The sequence below is a fragment of the Vanessa atalanta genome, chromosome 13 (assembly GCF_905147765.1).
Source record: "Vanessa atalanta chromosome 13, ilVanAtal1.2, whole genome shotgun sequence".
NCBI classification, from domain to species: domain Eukaryota; kingdom Metazoa; phylum Arthropoda; class Insecta; order Lepidoptera; family Nymphalidae; genus Vanessa; species Vanessa atalanta.
Genome location: NC_061883.1, coordinates 9,140,710 through 9,163,902, shown reverse-complemented (window position 1 = coordinate 9,163,902; position 23,193 = coordinate 9,140,710). Strand labels below are relative to the sequence as shown.

Genomic DNA, 23,193 nt, shown 5'->3' with positions numbered 1-23,193 from the left:
TTTTTTCACATCTTTAATTTTTTCTAAAAATTATTTCATATCAAAGTATAATGGTTAGTGTTACGTGTTTAAGTACTAGCATGAGTGATTTATGTATTAAAATGCAATTAAATGAAACATAGAACCAAGCGAATACCATTTATTCTTGCAATAATATAAATAATGTAAGTCATACAATTCTATTAAGTATCGTGTATTGCACTTCGACCGAAATATAAACAAATATATTAAATACTTAGTAAAACATTATACAAAATAAATGCTTTTTTGTGACATCTCAATAACATTGACAATCCCACATCCGAACCGTTCTAATACTGTTTTAAAATAATTCAGATCCAATTGTATTTTTTTTTAATAAATTAAATAATACGTAATATCGGAATGTCGAGACTTAATCGCAGACTAGAATAATAGATATAAATGCAAGCGGTTATACGTAAAGAACTATTTGCAACGCTCAGTAGACGCGCGACGTTTAGACTGTGCGTACGTGACCGTACGACACGTCCAGTGAACGCAGACGTCGCACCGGATACAGACGACGCCTGATGAAGCGAGACGTCGAACAGCGGGAGCGGCCGAGCTCGGAACACGCGACGCTCAGTTGCAGCAGGCGTCCAGCGCCGGCAGCACGGCCTCGCCCATCTCCGAGCAGGCGTCGCCGGCGAGCGAGTAGGACAGCACGAACCGCAGCGGCGGCGGCGCGGCGGGCGCGGCGAGCAGCAGCATCTGCGTCAGCGCCGGCGGCGGCAGGAACGGGTTGTAGGCCGGCAGCGACGTGTGCGACGGCGACAGCAGGCGCACCTTGCAGCCCTGCGCACAGCTTGTGTTACGATCGTTGCATCCCATACACAAATTCAATAAAATCGACCACTTGCTTATAAACTTTTTTATATTATATTCTTCATAACGATATTGGCAAAGATTAGTATAACCTCTTTTAACCTGTGCGATGATGTGATGTGTGTGTGTAATAAATGTAATACAGTTTATAGTGGGAAATGATTAAAGCGATAAACAAATAATAATATAGATCTACATAAGATACCTTTGGCACAACCGCTTGGAACTTATAATCTTCTATGGGCGAAGTATTTTTACTTGTAGTCGAAACTACGATAACGCTCACGTCTGGGCGTGGCTTATCTTTACAGAAATGTAGCACCACTGTTAACCCATCGTCCTCCTCGAACACCGTCAACGGAGGAATTTTACTTGGATGGACACTCTGTAGAGTCAAGTTAATATCAGTCAGAGGTTGCACATTGTTGGTTTTGTTCATTGCAACTCCTTTCTGTTCAGTTGATAGATTTTCCTTATTTTCTACTGTCGTAGTGATGATTTTATCATTTTCTGCAGGTAATCTTAAGTCCAATATATTATCTAGAGAGCTATCAGATTTTACTCCAAAATTGTTATTTAAAATATTCGGAGATGAAGATTTCTCATCGGAACTGATGTCGACCATGACGTCATCGTTGGGAGTGATTGACTTTGAAGACTGAGCCAAAGGTGACTTATTTTGTTCTTCGTTCCTTTTTGTGAAGAAATCCAAATCTAATAATGCGGTATTGTTAGCTATTTGTACTTCGTGTTTCGGTGAAGATTTTTCCAGAGCATTCATTGGAATCTTTTTTGTATGTTTGCTAGAAAAAATTAAATAATTATATATTAGACTTATTTTATAGACAGCTGTTAATTTCTAAGTCGCATTGTTGAGTGTTAAATCCTTACCGTATCTCGTTCATTTTATTATAAATTTCTGCCGTCATAAATATAACAGTATAATATATTGGCAAAATGTGTATTTTATAATATATTGACGACTTAGGTTGTATGAATATTATTGATCACAATGTTTAATTTTTTTTTTATCTTATCTGTAACGTATTTTAGTCATTAAGGCAAAGGCCGCATTTACGAGGCATACCTTTACTTACCTATTAAAATTGTCTAATCGTTTCAAATTATCCGGTAACGACTGTTTCAATAATTGCTCACCAAGCGAGTCCAGTTCATGCCAACCTTCGATTTTTTTATTTTTTTCTCCTAATAAATCTGCGTCCTCTGAAATGGATAAATTGTAAAATTTAAGTAAAAGTAATAAATTATAATAAATATTTGGTATTTGGTGAGCCAGTCTCACCAGTGGACATTAAATTAACGGGTTTCAAAGGTTCGGCTATATTATTGGCACTCTCATTAGAGAAAATATCTCCTAATTCATCTATCACAGTATTGTTTGCATTCTTTGGTTTGTCACTCTCGTGTCTGTTAATGTTGGCTCCCGCAAAATCTAGTAAGCTGTCACTGTTTGTAGTTTGTACTTCTGTCTTGGATCCTTTAGATTTTATCTTCATATCACTAACAAATTTGTTATATTTATCGAAAACTTCATCGAGTACATCACTAGCATGCAGTATATCACCTGTAATTAAAAAAGTTCACTTGAGAATATTATATAAATGATGAATTATTTTTTGTTTTACTTGATGATTTAATTCATGATAAATACACTTGTATGAGATTCTTAATAATTTTTACTTAGATTTTCAGCTGGTGTGTCAGTGGAGGCCAAGTGTTGCAGCACTGGACGGAGTCTCGCGCAACTGGCATATAGCTCATGAATTAGCTGTTCTTCATCAGAAGACGCGTCCTCTGCGTGTTCCAACATATCTCTAAGAAGACCTGCACTGTCCAATGCTGCACTTACTTCTTGAGCTCGGCGACTGTTAGCTTCGGAGCGACGTTCTTCCTGCCATGAATTTAGTGGATAAGTAACTCAACTCATAACATAAAAATTTTCATAACTTTACTTACATAATAATAGATTAATTAAATAATCATTGAGGGCTGAGGGTGTGAAGTGAAAACTTCCATTTCAGAAATTTAATAATAATAATTTAATTTATTCATTCATTGCAGAAATAATAAATTTAGAGCCAATAATTTTATTTTGGTTATCTTTTACTTGAATTAATTTAAAATTTTGACAGTTTATAAATAGTTCATATAGCAAAATTGACAAAACATCAACTTATTCCTGTGTCAAAAGTTAGTAAAAAGAATACAATTACTTCATCACACCTGACTGAAAAATATACCCTCATATATGTACTCTTATAAAACATAATACAATTGTATACTAGTGCTATTTGGATAATGTGTGTAACCAAAATCCAAATTATAAAAAAAATATAATTTTTGGTGCACCTACACTAAACGAGAGATAATAACTTTTTAACATTTTCAGTATGGCTTTTTTTTAAATGTGAGTGTATTTAATTATAAAATGTTTCTTATTTTGTTACTTTTGTAATCAATGATGTAAAAGTTAATTCACTCAAACTTTGGTAATAAATCTTTTAGTTTACCTATATTTTGAGATTATATTTATTTTATAAATAGAAACCCATAAAGAGGATTTAAATACCAGTAGATATACTTTTTTCCAGACTGCAGAATGCAGAAATCACATGCTCCATTACTAAAAACTACTTAAGAATTATTAATTATATACTTTAGACCTTAGGCCTTAAGCCTTAATTATATACAAATCCAGCAAAGCGTCTATTTCTCAATTTTAAGCCAAATAACTTCTATTTAAAATAATGTAGACTATAGCTGGATATATTTATAAAAAATTATTAAATATTATAATGGGTCATGTTAAAAATTTCCATTTAAGCTAAGTGATGTATCAAGTATTATTAGTGGTTTTACAGGATATTTAATACTAATTGATAAACGTAAGGAAAAAGTGAAGGCTTGTGGTGAGATATATTAGCAATTATTGAATAGTAGAGATATTTTGCTACTGGGCAAAATAATATACATCCATCCTAATAGTTGAATAAAGAATAAAATCTGATGTATGAATCCATACAAATACAAAGGCTGAACTTACTTCTCGGACCATTGTTTTAATCAATCTATTTGCATGCTGCAGATCTTCTGGTTTTTTACTCTGTAGTAGTTTTTGCAAGAGCTTAGATTTTTCTTCATCTTCAAATATAGCACTTTTAGTTCTTGGCTTAGATATCATGGTATTGTCCTCGGGAGGCAAAGGTGGTGGAGTCTCTTTTATTACACCTTGATTTTTGAGCATATCAAATGCAACCTTAAATTTTGTTTCTTTTGGATATTCTATGGACCAGGCATGAAGCAGTTGCAGAACCTAAATTAATGTTTTTTATAGCTAACATTATGTTATTCAAAGGTTATTATATAATTACAGCATCTACAGTTAATGTACATTCCACCTACCCTTGTTCGAACTTCTGGTGCTGTTCTATCTGCGAAATATTTGGGAGACACTAGCTTTATCATCTCATTTAAGAATCTAAATTTTCCGACTTCAGCGTGAAAGTTGGAATCACAGCGCCGCATGCATCTGTCGAGCATTGTGAGTGCCAAGAGGGCTTCCCGAGCATTTAATGAGTGAATACGAGCCGCTAGTGCCTGAGCTGCTAACTGAGGACCATCTGCGGAATCTTGCATCACTACGCAGAAAGCTTCCAAGGCCGCAGCATCAGGTTGTGGCAAAGTTTCATAAGTTGCTTTTACTAAAGAAAGATAAAACACATTATATGCATAACTTCGATGCAAAAATATAAAATGACGATAGTGTATGACATACTTACAAATTAAAGCTTCCAAGCTAGTAAGCGTTACGTTCATTGTGTATATAATTAAGTGAACCAAATAACCAATACCTATTAATATTACTAGTTTTTGTTGTAAATTTGTTTTTAGGTAGATGTCATTACCCAGAAGCCATTGACATATTCGACATACTTGGGAGACCTATAATATGTAAACATTACCCATAATCAAAAGGGAAAACCGGTATTTGTAAAATGTTTTGACATTTATTGTTAACTATAACTTTTTGAAAATTCATCTTATTCTTTTATTAAATAAAAATTCAAAATAAAAAATACTTTGATTTGTATTTACATCGTAATTGGAAACTTTACAATGTCATGTCTAAATAAATAGTTGCTATATTCTTGCTATACATGTAGCTTTTACTCATTGCTAAGTATCTGTCAATGTCAAATCGACATTTCTCATTTGTGACTATAAATTTGTTTCAGCTGCTAAAAATAATTTTACAATTTTTACAGAAGTAGCTCAAAAATGGCTATTTCTAGATTGACCCGACTTATGGTACAATCTAAAAATATCTCAAAACATGAACATGTTTTGCCACGAAGAACAGCAACTACCACTCCGACTGGTGCTATACTTCCAGAACCAGAAAAAACACCATTCGGTCTCCTGAGTATTGTTTGTGCTGTCGTACCAGGATTATTGATCGGAGCTGCGATAAGTAAGAGCATTGCAAATTTTCTGGAAGAGAATGAATTGTTTGTTCCTTCTGACGACGACGATGACGACGACTAAGTATTTCAACCAGGATGGGTTGGCAACGATGGTTGACGTGAAAGTATTTTATTTTTTAACTAATAGATCTAATGCGGGTATGTGAATAATAAACAAGCTTGTTAAATACAAATTTATTGTGTTACAAAAACCACATTATGTATTTAATGACTTTGTGCTAAGTTATTAAAAATATCTAACTTAATAATTAGGTGATTACTCAAACAATATTTTAGTTGTTACAAAACTTTAAGTCATACTTATTTACAACGTAGACATAAGTACATATATTTATACATGATAAGCAAGCTATATACATTAATTTGAATTTCTATCATAAAAATCACAATATTCATAAATATATCCCGGGTAACAAATTATGCAGTCTGTGCTGAGCTAGTCAAATGTTACTCTCAATTTAGTTGTATTCAAAAATCTCATTGCTCTTGTGCTTAATATTAAGAAAATGTGAATAAATGTCTTCTGAAAATGGCATATTCAGTCTTATTTTTTAAATTCCCATCCATTCAAATCCTCTTATGGAAGACTTATTCATTATGAGTTTATGGTAAATAATATTTAATATTTATAAAATTTCCATTATCATATTAATATTGTTGTGTTTCACATTGATCAATTTCTATTATAAAAGAGGTTGTACTAAAATGTAAATAATATTTTGGTCTTATCCTAAAAAGAATTTTATGAATTTTTAAATAATATCTCAATGTTCATAAAACTTCAGACATGTATACTTGTCTGTGAATAAAAATGTATATATTTTAACTATTACATTATTGAATATTTCTTTTGACTAAAGATATACTGTATTTCAGAAAAGCAATACTGTTTGCTGTCAAATTTTTTAACTTACATAATTAGTAACCATTCAATGATATATATCCCCAAAAAAGACATATTAATGGTAAGAGTTAAAATGATAAATATCAAATCTGTCTGTACCTTTACTCCTCCATTCTTTACATATAGACATTAGTACAATTGAACAATAATTTAAGTGTGGTATCATCGTCAAGATTTAAATATAATTTCTCAAAAGTGTTATAAAAAGCACTGGTGTGTTTTTTGGATAACTATTTACTAGGTGGCACCTCCTAGACTAATTTTGCATCAGGCTAGACCCCAAGCAATTATATTATGAAAATATCATGGATAATTATTAAATCAATAGCAATGATGTTCTGTAGTCCTTAACATTGAGTTTAAAAATACCAGGACTAGTGTGAAAAGTGAGAAAATACCTCACAGTCTAAATGTTTATACAGTAGCCATGAATCACCAAAGGATTAGCTATTTTGTGATTTCTTAATTCAACTAACTAGATGTAAAATTTTATTGAATATAAAAAAAATATATTTAAATGCAAAAAAAGCAATAGAATTTAAAGTTATGTCAAATATTTGAATGTAAAAATTAAAAGGTATCATACACTTTTATGACATGATAACACAAATCTATACTTAAGAATAAATACTGTGCATCAGCAAACAGGAATTTACAAAATCTATCGACAAAAGTAATTTGGTCCTAAAACACAAATTTATCACAAATAAATATGTCTGAGAATTTGCTTTGGAATGGAATCATACAAAGCAGATATAACCCTCCTCGTTTTTAGTTTTCAATTTAAGTATTATATTTTTGGATTTTTTTCCCAATTTCGAAATGAATTATTATGATAATTTGGTATTAACAACTCTATATATTAACAACATCACGATGCAGCCGGTCATAATAGTAAATATGATGTTAGCCGTTGCACAATATTTATGCTGAAGTAATATAATTGAATTTTATGTCTTTGGTGTGTCAAATATATTCATAAATGAGCATCACAATGGTTTTGATACTGTTGTATACAAGTAACAAATTTAACAGACTATTTTCCCTGTTACATTTGCTGTTCTTTTTGCGTCCATATATGAGAGATATTAATACTCTTATGTCTGTAAATTTGCCGATAAAGCAGTCCAATAATTGTAATTCTTCCTTGTTTGTTCGATGTGAATACATTTTAACATGGACTTTCATAAATAATGAGAATAATTTAGTATGTTATTCCGGAGGTCTCTTGTGCTCTCCCCAACCATGGAAGCACTTGGTGAACCGCCGCGACTCTTTGTCCTTCAGTGTGAGGAACAGTTTCCGCGTTCTGTCTGGCTGCATTGTCTTCATGTGTTGAATGTATACCTGTTGATGTAAAATTGTAATGTTTATGATAAGATAGTTGATATGTATAATATATTATTAGAAGGTAATAACTATAGAAGTCCAAGTGAAGGATTGATAAATAGATTACAGCTACATAAATATGTTACATGTTGGAGTAATGCGAAATGCTTTATCAGATCGCACCTCTACAGTGGCTAAAGCAACATGTATGATATATATTTATCAATTACCCATTATAAATCTATAACTATAATATACTTTTAAAAACTCTTTATGTTAATAACTATTGATACACAAGTTGCCTTAACTTTGAAAATGGAATACAGTTTAATATATAAACTTTTTGCAACGGGTTTATTTAAATATATGATACTAATATAAAGTTTTTAATTACTAATTTAATATGATAACAATAAAAACAGCTTACAGGCAATAAATTGCATTAAATTCAACAACACAACTGAACTGAAATTTGAACTTAAGACTGTTAAAACATCTAATTATGTAAATATCTGACTGTGATAACTGACCATCTTTCTAAATAAGAAGTTTAAATTAATACATTGCAATATGTAATATATTTACCTGAGCAGATTTGTATGCCAGTTTGATTTCAACCTCGGAACACCGCGCTCCAAGCCACAGAAACACTTGCTCGCCATTGTCCAATATCATAATATCGTCATCTGCCAAGTCGTCCTTGTGAAACAAAGAATATTATGATAAGTGTTTCATGATTTTTTCGCACAGAAAATTCAATTTTTAAATTAATACTTTATAATATATGAAAAATTGCACTTATGTTTATACACACTCTAGAAAAATATTATCTTATTCGCTGTTGCCTAATCTCCAAAGAGGTCACATACAGAGATAAATATAATATAAGGAAAATGGACGACTCTACAAATCCGACGTTTTTAATATCTTTTTTCGGCCCGACCAGGGAGTTTTAAAACAGAGCCTCGGGATCTGTGATCTTATATCACAAGACCAATGAATCGGTTGAGCAAAGCAACAATAATATATCTTCAACAAACATGAAAGGAACTCGACTCCTATTTTTAATTTTAAGGTGGTTCCTATTTTAATGTAAAAAAACGAATCCTAATCATACCTGACAAAAATCTGTACATTTCTCCGATACAGTGAAGTATCCCTTCTCATTGGAACATCGGAATAAACGTGTAAAGTTCAGGTAGTCGGCGTCCGAGTCGTACGGCTTCCGTCCGCCCAGAGCAACCCAGAAAAAGTTGTCAGGTTCACTGCCTTCGGCTAATACCTGTTTAAATAAAATATATTTATCAATGTTTATATTAAAGTGTTTTTTTTTTTCAAATAATCATCTACAGAAACGTGATCACGTGTGGACGAAAACTAGTAGAACGAAACGAACGAAGAGCTAAAATGGCTTAGTGGTTAGAACGTGTGCATTTTATCCGATGATTGTGGGTTCAAACACGGACAAGCAGCGCTGTCTTTTCATGTTTTTAATTCATCCCGTGCTCATCGGTGAAGGAAAAAATCGTGACGAAACGTGCATGTATCTTCTTTAAATAAAATTCCTACGCATTATTCCGTCAATCCACATTGGAGCAAGGTGGTGGAAATTGATTTAAAAAACTTTCTTCTCAAAAGGAGAGACCTCAGTCGTTCTAGGGCCATTTATGAATGTCTTATTATATTGTATATTACTGTCACTTACCTGGAGGCTGACCCAGGGGTTATTGAACTTCTCGTCAGCGATTTGTTCAATGAGTCGCGCAGAGTCCGCGTCACTTTTACTACCGATCCACGCGTACACGATTGCCGAAGACTGCTCCTTGGAGCCTTCTAGTGGCACGTTCAGGATGTAGCTATCGATATGTCAATAATTTGGATATACAAATTGTTACATAAGTTAAAATGTTGACCTAATTATACTTTGAATTTATCAATATCAAAATATGAAATAAGGCAATTACGATGTTCCTGTAATATATAAATATTGACAAATTTTCGTTGAAGTATTTATGTAATAAATATTATTGTATGTTTGGCGTAAATTACGTAAGGCGTAGGATCGTCGAAGTGAGTTGGTTCAAGGGCGGTTACCAGAAGGCGCTGTTGAGGTTGGCGGCGTCGGCCTTCACCTGCACGAGGCGCGTGCACAGCGCCGAGCCGTTACTGCGCAGCTCGAACAGCTCCACCGGCGGCCGCTCGCCCGTCTGCACACACACACACACATTGAGGTCACGCGGTGCAGAGAGATAATGCCACCTAGTGTTGCCGTAGGCTTCTAAGGTCCAGGCTACTTTATTTCTTAACAGAAAAATTAAGATTCGAACCCGGGACCTCAGGACTTACAGTCGTACAAGTTGGCCGACGAAGAAGTCGCACTTTATGTATTTTACGTTGAACATTTTCTAATGCAAGTTGCTACAGTTGATTTATATAGATCATATGATGAGATGCACTCATTGATATTTAAGAAATTGAAGTACATATATTAAAAGACATCTAGTTTATTGAAAAAATCAATTGAGATACTTAAAAAACTTAACCAAATGGACGTGAAGTCATTATTGTAAAAAAGGTTGATAGCGCAATCGTATTGTGCAATCGAGAGAAAAACATCTCACCGGCTTCTGATTCCTCTTCCCGTCTCGTATGATGAACCGCCTCCGGAAGTGCGCCATGAACTTGAGGCTCTCCTGCTGCTGGTGCGTGCGCACGACGTCCAGACGGCGGCAAAGCTGCTTGAACTTGCGCTCCAGGCCGAAGGTGAAGGTGAGCCAGCCCATGTTGGGCGCCCGCCGGCCCTGCCAGAAGTACACGACCCACGATGCGCTTTCCGCCTCCGCCTCCGCTTCGGCCTCCGCGTCCGCGGCGCCCGAGCCGGAGCTGTCGTCTTCCGCCTGCGTCGTCAAAAGTTCAATGTTTGTTTAGCACTTTCAAATCCAATATATATCATTCAAGTCAACGTCACAATAAAGCATTTTTTCAACATTACATCCTAGTTTATCCTTGCAGTACTTGTCTTTGAGTAATAATTTTATTGTTCCTCGTTTATCGCTCTTTCTATTAGTGAATATATATATATATATATTTGGTAGGCTCTTAAAAACGATTTATTTACTTTCATGACTTATACTTTAAGCATAGATGACCACAAACCTCGGCGGGCAGCACGTATCTACATAGAAACACGTAGCAGTCGCAGCTGTAGAAGATGCCCAGCTCCGGGTCGGGCAGACGGACGAAATGTCGACCCTCTAGTACGAAAGCTTCCATAGCCTCGAGATCCTCGTTCCATTCGTCTGCCAAGGTCTTAGCTTCGGTTGCTGACATCGCTGGTTGTCGGGGTGTGAACAGCGCTGACAGATCCGTCCTGTGTTTAAAAAAAAGTTGCATAATAACATTTATCTAGAGAAGTGGCTCAAATATGGTGCTATTTAAAATCACCCTTTTTTGCAGGTTCTCTTAGGTAGATTTTACATAACTAACGTGTCGAAGCTTGCCGTTTAATTCCTTTTTCGAAAAGAGAATTCGAAAATACAAGTGAACAACTAGAAAATGTAAATAACTGTTCTTCATCAACCTTCGCAATATTTACTCCGATTTAAAATATAATCATAAAAATATCACTTCTTTAAGATAAACTTAAAACTAAAACCGACTTGGTCTCCTGCTGTTTAGCCCAGGAAGCGAGGTCTGCGCCCGTGCGAGCCACAGACTCCGCCGTGCGAGTGAAGTCCACCGCGATAACCTCCTCCCAGCCCAGGAAGTACGTCTTGAAAACCTATACAACACCAATTATTATTTATGTTAGCTATATAGCCAGTCTACTGCTTCTGCTTAGTAGTAAAAAGTCTACAGAATATTTGACATGGTCCAGAGAATAATCTACTATTATTCTTTGAACCATGTCAAATAATGGATTTGCAAAAAAAAAAACGGGTTTTGAACGTCGACGAAGTAGTTATCGGTAATTAAAAAGTAGAATTAAAGCTGATTGAGTGTATAGTGCAATAGTGTTGTATTGTAAATAAATATATATTAATAAAGAACTGATTTATTTATTTATCTTCGATTGAAATAGCCTGTAGTCGTGATTAGTATGAAGATAGAATAAGAGATAGCCAATTATGATAGTGTGCGGTCGTAAATGTGCGGGCGTGTGTGCGTGCGAGTGTGTGTGCGTGTGCGTGTGTGCGCGCGGGCGCACCTGCGTCTCGGTGCCCTCCTGCAGGCGCGTGACGAGCGCGTGCGGCAGGCGCGGCGCCATGCCGAACAGCTCCTGCGCCAGCTTCACCGCCGCCGCGCGCACCAGCCGGGACGACTTCTTGCCGAACCTGACGCATTGCACACTGTATGACCGACTGCCTAGTGGGGGGCACGGCGGAGGCGTGCGAGCACAGATAAAGTATTTTTGGAAACAGATCCACAAGGGGAATGAATGAGAGATGATCTTATAGAACACGACGCAGCATTAACTAATAGATAACTTGAAACTGGTAGTGTTGAGCTAAACTAATTTTGATTCGCATGTTAACTATATTGAATCAGCTTGTAGATTTTTATAAACTTATATTTGCGATCTCAACATGTCGTGCGTCGGCTCGTTAATTTGCCTTACCAAACGAACAAGTCCTGGTGCGCGTCCAGTATGTAGACGTTCCTGGTGGCGAGGATGTTCCGCTCCAGCACCCCGCCCGCCTGCGGCAGCTCCAGGTAGCCCATGCCGAGCTCCACGCGGTACAGCCGCGGGGGTGACCACGTGAACTGTTCCGGCACGTGCTCCTGCGCAACAGATACTTATTGTTATTGACATCAGGCGACATTTTGCAAGGATATTAATTTCTTTTAACAAATATTCCAATCGTGTAAGCAAGGTGCTATTTTCAAAAAATAAAACAAATTTGCTCATAATTGTATAAGCATTCAAAAGTTATCGTAATTTTGTAATTAACCTCAGCTACGAAAGGTGCTTCGTCCGTGTATTCCAAAATCTGCAAAAATCCTTTCGATTCTTTTCCGGGCAGCTCCGATATTAGCTCCGCCTTGTTCTTTCTCTCCTCCTTGTTTATCTTCTCAGCAAAAAGTCGCGCTTTTGATTTTAACGTGTTCTTAGCTTTTTTGCCGGTCCTGTAAGTTTATAAGGCATTTAACACAACTTTTTTTTTAATTTTAATGTGGTCTCAGGCATAATATCCGCGTATGAATGTCTCACTCACCACAAGTATATGACGAGGCCGGTGTCCAGCACGAACACGTATCTGGGGTCGAGCGAGGCGGCCCGCACGGCGACGGGCTCCAGGTGTATGGAGCTGCCGGCGCCGTGCACGCGGTACAGGCGCGTCACGTAGTGCTGCGGGACACAAACCACCTCAGTTCCGGCTGCGAAAACTCTATCGACAGCTTCTTACAACATCTTATTCAACTGCATCACCATAAGCCTGATTATGTTAATATCAAAATGTTCTTTATTCGAGTAAGCTCACGTTACACTGTTGAATTAAATTTAAAGCTACCACCGGTTCGAAAAGTGGATTCTTTCGAGAAGACCCGACAAGAAACTGATAAATTTAAATATTGTAGACAGATAAGTTCCTTCTTCCTAACAGAGGAGTATGACTCTTCCATTTCTGACACTTGACCATTGACCAGCTGCTACTTGAGGCTTTGGTCATCTCCAATGACAGGAGGAGTAAAGATAAATAACCAACTTTTATCTTCAATTAACATGACATAATTTGGTAAGTTCTATAATAATCTATGGTGTCATTATGGTTTTGTGAGTAAATGCCATTTTGTATAGCTAATCGGCAAAGCTATCATTGGAATTTTAAATGAAAAATTAAAGTGCAATAGAAAATCTAGGGTTTATTTATGGTCACGATATGGTTCTCCTGCCCCTGGAATACAGTTAAGGCATACTCCGCGGCTCACCGGGTCGTCCACGGTGAAGAAGCCCGAGGGGGTCCTGCTGCCGTTGATGTAGACGGGCGGCGTGGGGAACAGCGCGAGGAACTCCGGCGACTCGTCGTTCTGCTCGTGCCGCTGCGTGCGCTTGGCGCCCAGCAGGTTGCGCAGGTTCACGGCGTGCATCGCCGCGCACGCGCCCTTGTCCAGCTGAGGAGTGCGTCGACGCGAGTTCAGCATCGGATGGGGCACGGTCTTATCGTGTTAGCCATGGGTCATACTTCGGGAGTTACACTTACAGTTGCCTTGGAACCGATCCAAAAGTGTATATCCCACGACAGTTGCCCCTGTTCTTCGATGGATGTCTTCAAGATAATGTAGCAGTCGCCTTCGAAGAATTTTCCGTGTGCGACCTGTTTTGTGGAATATTAGTAAAATTTAATTTCCTATAAATTTTAAATAATTATATCTTATTGACAAATCACCTCGTCGACGGGAGCCGGTATGAAGTTCTCGATTTCCCAAATCTGTAGCCCCGGCGTCTGTCCGGTGTCTTCGTCGAAGAATTCTGAATAATCCAACGGTGGCTTTTCTAAGCTCTCATCCCAGCGTTTTGGTCTGTTGAATAGAATATTTTATACTAAATATTTGAATACAAAGCGCGTGTGATAATTAATCTTATATCTACTAGTATAGACATAGCATACCTCATGTAGAATGTAGTTTCAGTAGAATGTCATGCATCATCAAACGTCATACTTTTCAATGCTACATAATATATTGATATTATTGATACAACAGTGTCAATAATATAAATATTTAATAAAGACGCGGACGTATATAGTATACAGATATTCTTTCTACTGAATTTTTCTTAAGGTTGTAAATGTATACGTAGTTTTTGTACATTTTTATCTCAAAAGGACAATTGATAATCGGCTCTGTATGTCGGTAATTAGTCATTAGTTGTCAATATTACAAAAAAAAATTATTATACCATTTACATAACGTGTGTTTTCTTTGCGGTATGATGATGAACTATGAATTTTTTAGATTAAATGTGTATATGTATTATATTGGCGATTAAATTAATTTCAAATAAATATAATGCATGTTATTTAAAAATTATAAGCTCCTTATAAATACATATAAAATAAACTATGCCGAATTTCGTAATCCTCCGTTAGTTTCCTTCATTTTTTATTTCAATTTGTTATTATTTACAAATATTCAATAGCCATATACCCATCGTTTCATTCCCGAGCATCAACCATGATCTCACTAAACTAGAACTTCTTTAAAATTTTATTTAATTTAGCAACATTGGCTGTACCCTTTCTAGGATCCTGTCGTAGAACCATATACATTGCCCCACAAAAGTCATGGACTCTATGCAGTCAAGTAACAGGAGTACCAAGTTTACGTTTATTCCTTGTACCAATGCTATGAGCATAAAGTTCTTTCCACGTATTGATATACGTATAGATAAGACGTTTCAAACTGTACTGTGATATGCATTCGACGCCTTCTAGTATTTCAGACGAAATATAAGCAGGGCCCTGCCCAGCCACCGGCACTAACTTGAGCTCGCTGTGCGGCAGGTCCCCGTCGCGCGCGGCGTGCTGCGTGTTGGCCTGCTCCTGCATGCCGCGCAGGATGAGCGCCGAGTCCCGCTGCTCGGGCTCCGCGCGGCCGCGGCGCAGGCGCAGCTTGCGCGCTATGGGGTCCGACTTGGAGCCCGATACTGAGCGATACAGTTGTAGATAAAATATCTAATAGAAAATGAAATGACCCACTACGAGACAAAGTACTCCTTTCTTCTTAGGGTTTGGAGTCAGTTCTACCCGGGTGTTGAATATAAGTAAGTGCAGAATTTAAATCGACGCATTCGAGCACGGAATAATGTAATAACAAAAAGCATATGAAACATCAGACATGCTTCCCTGGATATATGAATCAACGATCGTCGGAAACAATCGGAATCTTTATAGGGAAAAACACGATAAATTTGTTTGTAAACATTAATCAAGTTATATAATGAGATAGGTAGTTAATCTACATGGTGGTAGGGCTTTGAGCAGGTCTGTGTGGGTCGGTACCACCTCATCAGATAGTATATATAGATAGTGGCGGAAGACGCCAAACAGCAATACTTTGATTGGCGCATTGACGATGTAAGGAATGGTTAATATTATTTACAGCGACAATGTCTACGGGCTGTGGCGAACCACTGACCGTCAGGTTAGGATTTGGCCATAGGCCTACCTGTTTCGTAAAAAAATAAACATATTAGCGGTTATCGTATTCTGTAACGCTCTGATAATTTTCAACTGTTTTCTGTAATGTGTTATCTGACACTCTACGAGACATCTATTGTAACACATTTAGAATAAAAAAAAAATATATATCTCCCTTTTCTCGCACATATTCAAATTTATATTTTGATGATAGAAAATTATTCAGATTTAAATGTTATTTGTATGGATCATCCATCGTAAATAATACGGGTAAATAACGTAATTATTGAATAACATAATGAATTAAAGTAAGTAATGGCTGTAAATGCCTCACTGCTGGGCTAAGGCCTTTTTGAGAATAAGGTTCGGAGCTTATGGCATCTTTATGCGGTTTGTCTCATCTGTTTTCCCTCCCCACGACCACGAAATGAAGTATCAAATCAAAACCCTTTATACAATATGAAAACATCACACAGCACACTTATTTATTGATAAAGTTAAAATCTACCACCGGTTCGGAAAAGAAAATGCTCCGACCTGAGATGAACCAGCAAAATAAACTCAGCAGTTTGCTTTCTTCTTATTTTTTGTATATTCAAACACAAATTAAGCAGATGAAAAATCGAATCCGCATTCACCAGTTAATATTAAACTGATCCAACCACTAGGACGTCTGTGCTCATATCGAAATAGCTAAACTAAAGTAATATTTGATACTCACAGCAGGGCGCCGAGAGTTCCGGTGTCGCTGCGCCCGCCAGTTGCAACTGGGTTTGTAGAGAGAAGTCGATGTTATAGTACTGGAGGCCGGATCCGCGGGGCCTCTCCACGGGCTTCGGCGGCATTACGAGGTCTGGGTTACCGTGTAGTTGTAAACTCTCAAGGTCGCTCAGTAAATGTATCGCGTCCGGTAACGTGATCAGCTTGTTACAACTCAGATTGAGTTTCTTTAAGGATCCGCATCTGCACAGTAACGATATTTGATACATAATTTATGAAACATAATATTAAAAAAAAACAAAGATTTCTATAAGTACATAATACTAATAGTATAGTCCGGTTTCTCGTAATATAGATTTACAGTATTGTACTTTTATGCCGACATCAGAGATTGGTAGTTCACCAGAATTTCTATCGACGAGAAACCGACGGCCTTACTTATCTATACTAATACAATAAATACGAAAGTAACTTTGACTGTCTGTCTGCTGCTCCTTCAACACCAAACCACAGAATCGAATTTGATGACCTTGAAGCACATCGAATAAGGCAAGCAACAGACAAGTCGCAGTAACTATTTCTATGGTTTAAAAATTGGCAACAAACTAACGACATTTATATTTCATTTAATTGTCATAAAGTATTAATTGTTATTGACATAAGTTACATACAAATTTTAAACGTTTTAAGCAAGTAAAAATTGCAATATACAGTTTCCATAGTTTCCTTTTAAAGTAGTTAAAGATAAAGAGATAAACAAAAGCTTGTATAGATTTGAAGTCCTATCTGAGCACTTGCGGAATGTTTAACTGCATTGTTTTATTCGTTTTGAGACGGGTAGCTAGTCTTACAATTTTAATGCGTCGTATATTCTAGAAGATTCGGACCCAGATGGTTATATTCTGACACATTGTAAAAACGTTGTAGAGCAAGGGTAACGACATCTTACTATTATCAATATAGATTACAATATTACTTTTGCCGTAACCAGGTTACGTTAGTCATTGAAGATCTCATATTGATAAGTTTATTTATTTTACGTATTAAGTACGTTTAATTATTATCAATAGCTACCATTTACATTAAATATATATATTACGTGTACTATGTGAAAAATGTAGATTATATTATATGTCTTTTAAGGAAAATGAACATAAACACATGACACAACTCTCGATTAAAGAAACGAAGAAAAACTTACTAGTTACTCTTTTGATAAAAATAAGCAATTAACTACATACATATATTCTGTGAAATGAATCAATAATATACCTACAACTCCACACTGTTGTCTATAAATATACTATTGAATAAAGCTAAAGAGTTTGTTTGTTTAACACGCTAATCAGTGCGGACTTATCCCATTTATTGATAAAGATACACACAGACAGAAGACAGACTACATAACATCACGCTGTGAGCGGAGTAGTAACGTTAAACACGGGTGAAACACGTGGCGAGGCGTAGCTAGTTATTAATATGATTATAATTGACCAATGTACACAGTTGGGTAATTATTTAAATTTTATAATAGTTTATAAAGAGTACCAACCTGCATAGTCCTTCGGGTATCATTTCTAGAACATTATTAGCAGCCGAGAATACTTCCAAGTTACCGAGCTTGCCTATACCGGAAGGTATACCCTCGAAGTCCAGTTTGTTATCATCCACGTGGAGTCGTCTCAAATTCTGTAGTTTGCACAACGAAGCTGGTAGTACGGTCAACTTATTTCGTGACAAATTAAAACTTTCGAGTTTTTGCCAAATATCCATCGCTGGAAGAGACATTACGTCATCATAATTAGTTTTTCTGTTTTATCATCAATTATTTACAATCAAGTTCATTCAAAATGGTCCATTCGATTGGACACGGAGATAGCGGGTTCTAAATCGGAAAATCACCAATTAGTTTTGATCACCAACATGGTATCCAACAATTTGGGTGTGTTTTTTACGATATTCGTAGACGGATGAGCAAATGGGTCACTTGATGGTAAGTGGTCACTTTCGCCCATAGCCAATAGTGCTATAAGAAATATTAACCATTCCTTACATTGCCAACACGCCACCAACCTTGGGAACTAAGCTGTTATGTCCCTTGTACCTGTAGTTCTGGCTCATTCACCCTTCAAACCTGAATTAAACAATACTGGGTACTGTTGTTCTGCGGTAATATATCTGATGAGTGGGTGGTACCTACCCGAACTGGCTAGCACAACGCCCTACCACCAAGTAAAAAAATATTTATATTTTCTGACAACCTCGATCACGAAGCAACTAAATTTAGAGTGCGTAATGACTCAAGTATACCGAGTGTATCTAGTATTCTACGAAGATAATAATCTGCTTTAATTATACAGTAAAGTGCAATAAATATACATAAGTGAAAACACTTTCGTAAGAAAAATTATTGTTTGGCAGCTTTAATGCCTATTCATTGTCTATTACATGCGTGAATGAATAACGAGAGGAATATAAGGCTTAGTGTCCATTATTTGTTCGGTGTTTTACGTTTATTATTATTTATAGATATAACTTGTTTGCGATAAACTTCTAGTTTATTAGTGTCATATTTTAATATTTTTTTTATTTACTTTTTAGCGTCAAAGTCCCATCGTTCCCTAAGTAACATTTCCACGACCACCATCAATAAAAATTACCCTATAATCACAACTTATTTTAACTGAAACTGATAAATCATTTTGGCCATATCCGAGTCGGGCACAGACAGTGTGAATTGAAAAACGCCGATATCCTTTAAATTTACATCGTAACGTCGTCGACTCTTGTCTCCTGGATTTTGATGCTTATAAAGGTGTCTTTTATTAGAGAAAAAAAAATATTCATTATTCAGTAGCCATTATCCTGCGTGGAATAAAACGAATGCTATTCATGCTCTTCATTATGATTTTCATCATCTACATAATTTTTAACGAGTATTACGCCGTATTATATGATGTCTGTAATATGTGATTTCATGTATTAATTGGCAATGGGAGTATGTACATATACATAATACTTAATATTGTTATTGTTCGAGAGTAAATTTCTGGAACCTTCAACGCGTATCTTGGTTGTCCTTAAAATATGTTATTGGAGCGTAAACTTTGCGTGTTACATACGTAATTTCCATCGCAAATATCACACCAGTGTACTGTGACTATTTCGTTTGTCCAGTGGCTAGATATATAAGGCCGTAATCGCGAGGTCTTGTCTTCATACTCCAGGTCTGGCCAATAAAGTTATATAACAGCCCAGAGTTTGGAATTGGGAAGTATGTATGCTCCCATACCTCGGAAAGCCCGTAAAGCCGTTAGCCCTGCGCCTGAACTCTTTCAGATCGTGACGAATTACCGTCCCATCGGATTATGAGAGGAAGTATTGAAGGAAAAGAAAGTGCCCCTGTATTTGCGCCATATAATATGTCCTGCGTATATGGTTAAGCACGTGAAAATTCAGTAGTACTCGTCTAGATTTGAGCTCGCAATCATCGGTTAAGATGCATGCGTTCTAAGCACTGGGCCACCTCGTCCTGTTGCAAAATAGACTCCAATTATGTTGAATATCTTATACATTAAATTTCGTACGTTGATGTCTCGATAATTGACTATCAGTATAAAGCACTAATTATAAAATTATACTCCAATCCCAATAAAAAAAAAAAAGTAATATTTATATTATTTTTGAAATACATTTATATATATATATATATATCGAGTGCTCCAAGTTTTAAATCTCGTTTTAGTAGAGTAATATGAAACCTTGATCTAAACACGGCAAAGCAGGTTTTGAACGCACTTGAAGAGGAAACTGTGCCAAAGGTAACTTTATATAGAAGAGAGAGCATGTTAAATGTTAATGTACCTTTTTGTCAGTTAAAATAGAACATAAACAGTCCTATGTCCTTTTGTTTAACTTGTTAATATAATCCTATGTAATATAATAAATACGAAACCTCAATATAGATTAGGACATAGAGTACATAACACCAGTCTGGTTTACGGGATACTAGGGAAATATTAACTTAAACTAAGTCTGATAAATGTGAGACTTTTGTGCAAAGACTTCTTGAGGTTTGAATATACCATGTTCAACGCATGCTGTACCAATGATAGTTTGAGTTTCGGAACATTAAGAACATGTAGAAGATTTTTATCCGTCTTAGTCATTATAGAAGCACAGGAAAATTCAGTGCTCTGCCAGATTGGACCAGTTATCATTAGGAAAATTAGGCCCGATCCAGACATATAGTAATTACATAGTCAAAACTGTTTTACAGTAAAATAAAATGATAAGACACAAATAACAAAATTGCTAGTTTCACATCAAATTTAAAATATTATCTGTTAATTGAAATTTTCTTTACATAATGATAATTTTATATCTAACCAACTGAATCCGGTAGACCTGTTGATATATATATATATATATATATACTAATTGTCATGTTGCTTGTTAAATGTCATGGAAGTTTATGTGCATAGCACAGCACAATCTAAAAGCCAGTTTCAACAAAGCATAAAAATAAATGATTCCATACCTGTCGAAATTTCCGTGATATCATTATCACTTAAATTGAGCCTTTTCAAATTTTGTAAGGAGTATAGTGCATCAGGTACTTTTGTTAATGCATTTTTAGATAAGTCCACATCAGACAAGTTGCAAAGAGTGTCGAGTGACGTTGGTAGATTGGCGAGAGTTCTCTGTGTATTTCTCATGTGGAGAGTTTCCAGACTCTGTAGTGACGGTAACTGTCTAACAAAAAAAATAAAAAAAAATTATAATAATTATTTAAAGCTAGTATATTATTACATATATATAATACATATTATATGCATGACACGAAAGTAAAAAGTATATATCATTATTACTTGGAATATCATATAAAAAATATCAAACATGTTTATCATGAATTATATTTCAATATATAACAAAAAATATTTATGTTTTATATGTGTTTCAAATTATGTTGTCTTATTATTTATTTATATACATTTTTATGATAAATAATAAGTTGCCGAATAATAAATACGGAACATAGTTACCTCAACTGAAATAATCCAAGTGGGTTGTCGTTAAGTATAAGAGTCTGCAGGTTAGCCAGTCTTCTAGTTTGAGGAGGAAGAGTCTCCAAAGAGTTATTAGAAAGATCTAGAAACAATAGATCTGTCAGCTGAACAAACAGTGTTGGTGGTATACTTTCAATTCTAAAACAAGTTATTTCATTGAGATCAGTATTACCAACACAAGGACTACATATTTAAATTTTAATATACATATATTCAAAATAAATAAGCATATAAAATATTCAAATTAATCAACATTTTTAGGATTACTTTATGTAATATCAAATAGTGGTGTTACAAATATTTAATTCTGATTATATTTTAATTTGTTTAATATATGATAGACAGATAGACAGCTACATCAGCCACCTGATAATAGGTCGTCACCAAGTTAATAATAATAACATCTCCATAAACATCTCCAAACATGAATTTATAATTTTATATCCATTGTGCCTATCGTTTTTATTCACTTACCATTTCAAATCTACAACTATCAATGGGAGTATCAATATTTGTGATACCCACCCAAACAGGGTTGCAAACAGTTATTCAAAGCACTATAGTTTTAATTTATTTAAGAATTAATCAAGCAAAATTGTTGATGTTAATTTGAAACAAAAAGAAATATGTCCAAGAAGTAACTATTGTTGTCCACTTTTATGTTTTACAAATTATGCATATTTATACTTACTTATTATTACTAAGGTTTAAAACGAGAAGGGATTTGGCTTTTTCTAATCCTTCAGGTACTTCTTTTAGTCTGTTATGAGATAGGTCTAAAGTTGTCAATTCTTCTAAACGAAACAATTCGGCTGGTATTCCTGAGCTTTTAACATTGTTGTGCCTTACATTCAAGGAACGCAAACATTTTAATTCTGTCAGTTCTCCAAATAACTTTTCTAAGTTATTCTTCTTCAATGATAAATTTTCCTACAAAATTTTCAGATTTTTAACACAATAAAACGAAGTTTTTAAACAATGTCAATGGTGATAAAATGTAAACAATATATTATTTACCAATTTCATGAGCTTTCCTAATTCCTCGGGAATTTCCTCTAAATTTGTTTTATCAAGCCTGAGCCATTGAAGCCCGGTCATGTAACGAATTGCATCGGGAAATTTGTCGCCCTGTAATTAAAGTAACATTTAGGCCACATAACATAGGAGGTTAGTGATGATATCATAACGAAAATAAAAGGTACTAATCGCCTCGAACTTACACTAAAGTCATTGCAAGTGAAATCAACACCACGCACAAAAGGCAATAAGCCTGTGTTTGCCATGTTTTTAACTATATTTTAATTTTAAAACATTGGTTTCGTCTGGGCTCCATGAAATACTCTGATTCAATGAAAAATAAGAAATGTCTATATGAATATGACAATTGACAACGGCTGTCGTTGAATGATAGATGTAGGCTATGGCAGATAAAATAACAGACAATATTTTCTTGTTACCTCAAAAACCATGAACAATGAAAAAGTAGTAGAATATATTAGTTTATTTCGGTATGTTAAATATACTGCTTTAATTTACTTTAGGAACATAATATATACGGCTGGTTTGCTAACGAATGCCGAACTGAAAAATTAATTAAACCTAACATTTATAATGAAGTTGTAAGGCATTTCGGATGTTTTAGTTGTATATATTAATATATACACAAGTAGATGCAGTAA

The 23,193-nt window shown here is 35.4% G+C and overlaps 3 protein-coding genes across 3 annotated transcripts; 1 reads left to right on the top strand and 2 right to left on the bottom strand.

Moving 5' to 3' along the window:
• Positions 1-124: 124 nt before the first annotated feature.
• LOC125068475 (ADP-ribosylation factor-binding protein GGA2) lies at positions 125-4,820 on the bottom strand. Its single transcript, XM_047677615.1, has 8 exons — positions 4,647-4,820; positions 4,270-4,568; positions 3,911-4,180; positions 2,548-2,758; positions 2,150-2,431; positions 1,944-2,070; positions 1,052-1,649; positions 125-816 (listed from the first exon to the last, which is right to left on the bottom strand). Exons 1-8 carry the CDS (start codon positions 4,681-4,683, stop codon positions 604-606), a joined length of 2,037 nt encoding a protein of 678 aa, XP_047533571.1. The 5' UTR covers positions 4,684-4,820; the 3' UTR covers positions 125-603.
• Positions 4,821-5,054: 234 nt separating this feature from the next.
• LOC125068479 (essential MCU regulator, mitochondrial) lies at positions 5,055-5,886 on the top strand. Its single transcript, XM_047677619.1, has one exon. The coding sequence runs from the start codon at positions 5,146-5,148 to the stop codon at positions 5,410-5,412; it is 267 nt and encodes an 88-aa protein (XP_047533575.1). The 5' UTR covers positions 5,055-5,145; the 3' UTR covers positions 5,413-5,886.
• Positions 5,887-7,250: 1,364 nt separating this feature from the next.
• Positions 7,251-22,864, bottom strand: LOC125068473 (protein flightless-1). Its single transcript, XM_047677612.1, has 23 exons — positions 22,735-22,864; positions 22,532-22,642; positions 22,206-22,444; positions 21,491-21,652; positions 20,986-21,200; positions 17,998-18,220; positions 16,447-16,688; positions 15,070-15,232; positions 13,974-14,106; positions 13,788-13,901; positions 13,516-13,698; positions 12,801-12,934; positions 12,537-12,711; positions 12,203-12,366; positions 11,792-11,918; positions 11,244-11,365; positions 10,741-10,954; positions 10,206-10,481; positions 9,679-9,791; positions 9,290-9,440; positions 8,702-8,866; positions 8,170-8,283; positions 7,251-7,602 (listed from the first exon to the last, which is right to left on the bottom strand). The coding sequence occupies exons 1-23, from the start codon at positions 22,795-22,797 to the stop codon at positions 7,468-7,470; spliced, it is 3,738 nt and encodes a 1,245-aa protein (XP_047533568.1). The 5' UTR covers positions 22,798-22,864; the 3' UTR covers positions 7,251-7,467.
• Between the last annotated feature and the right edge of the window lie 329 nt (positions 22,865-23,193).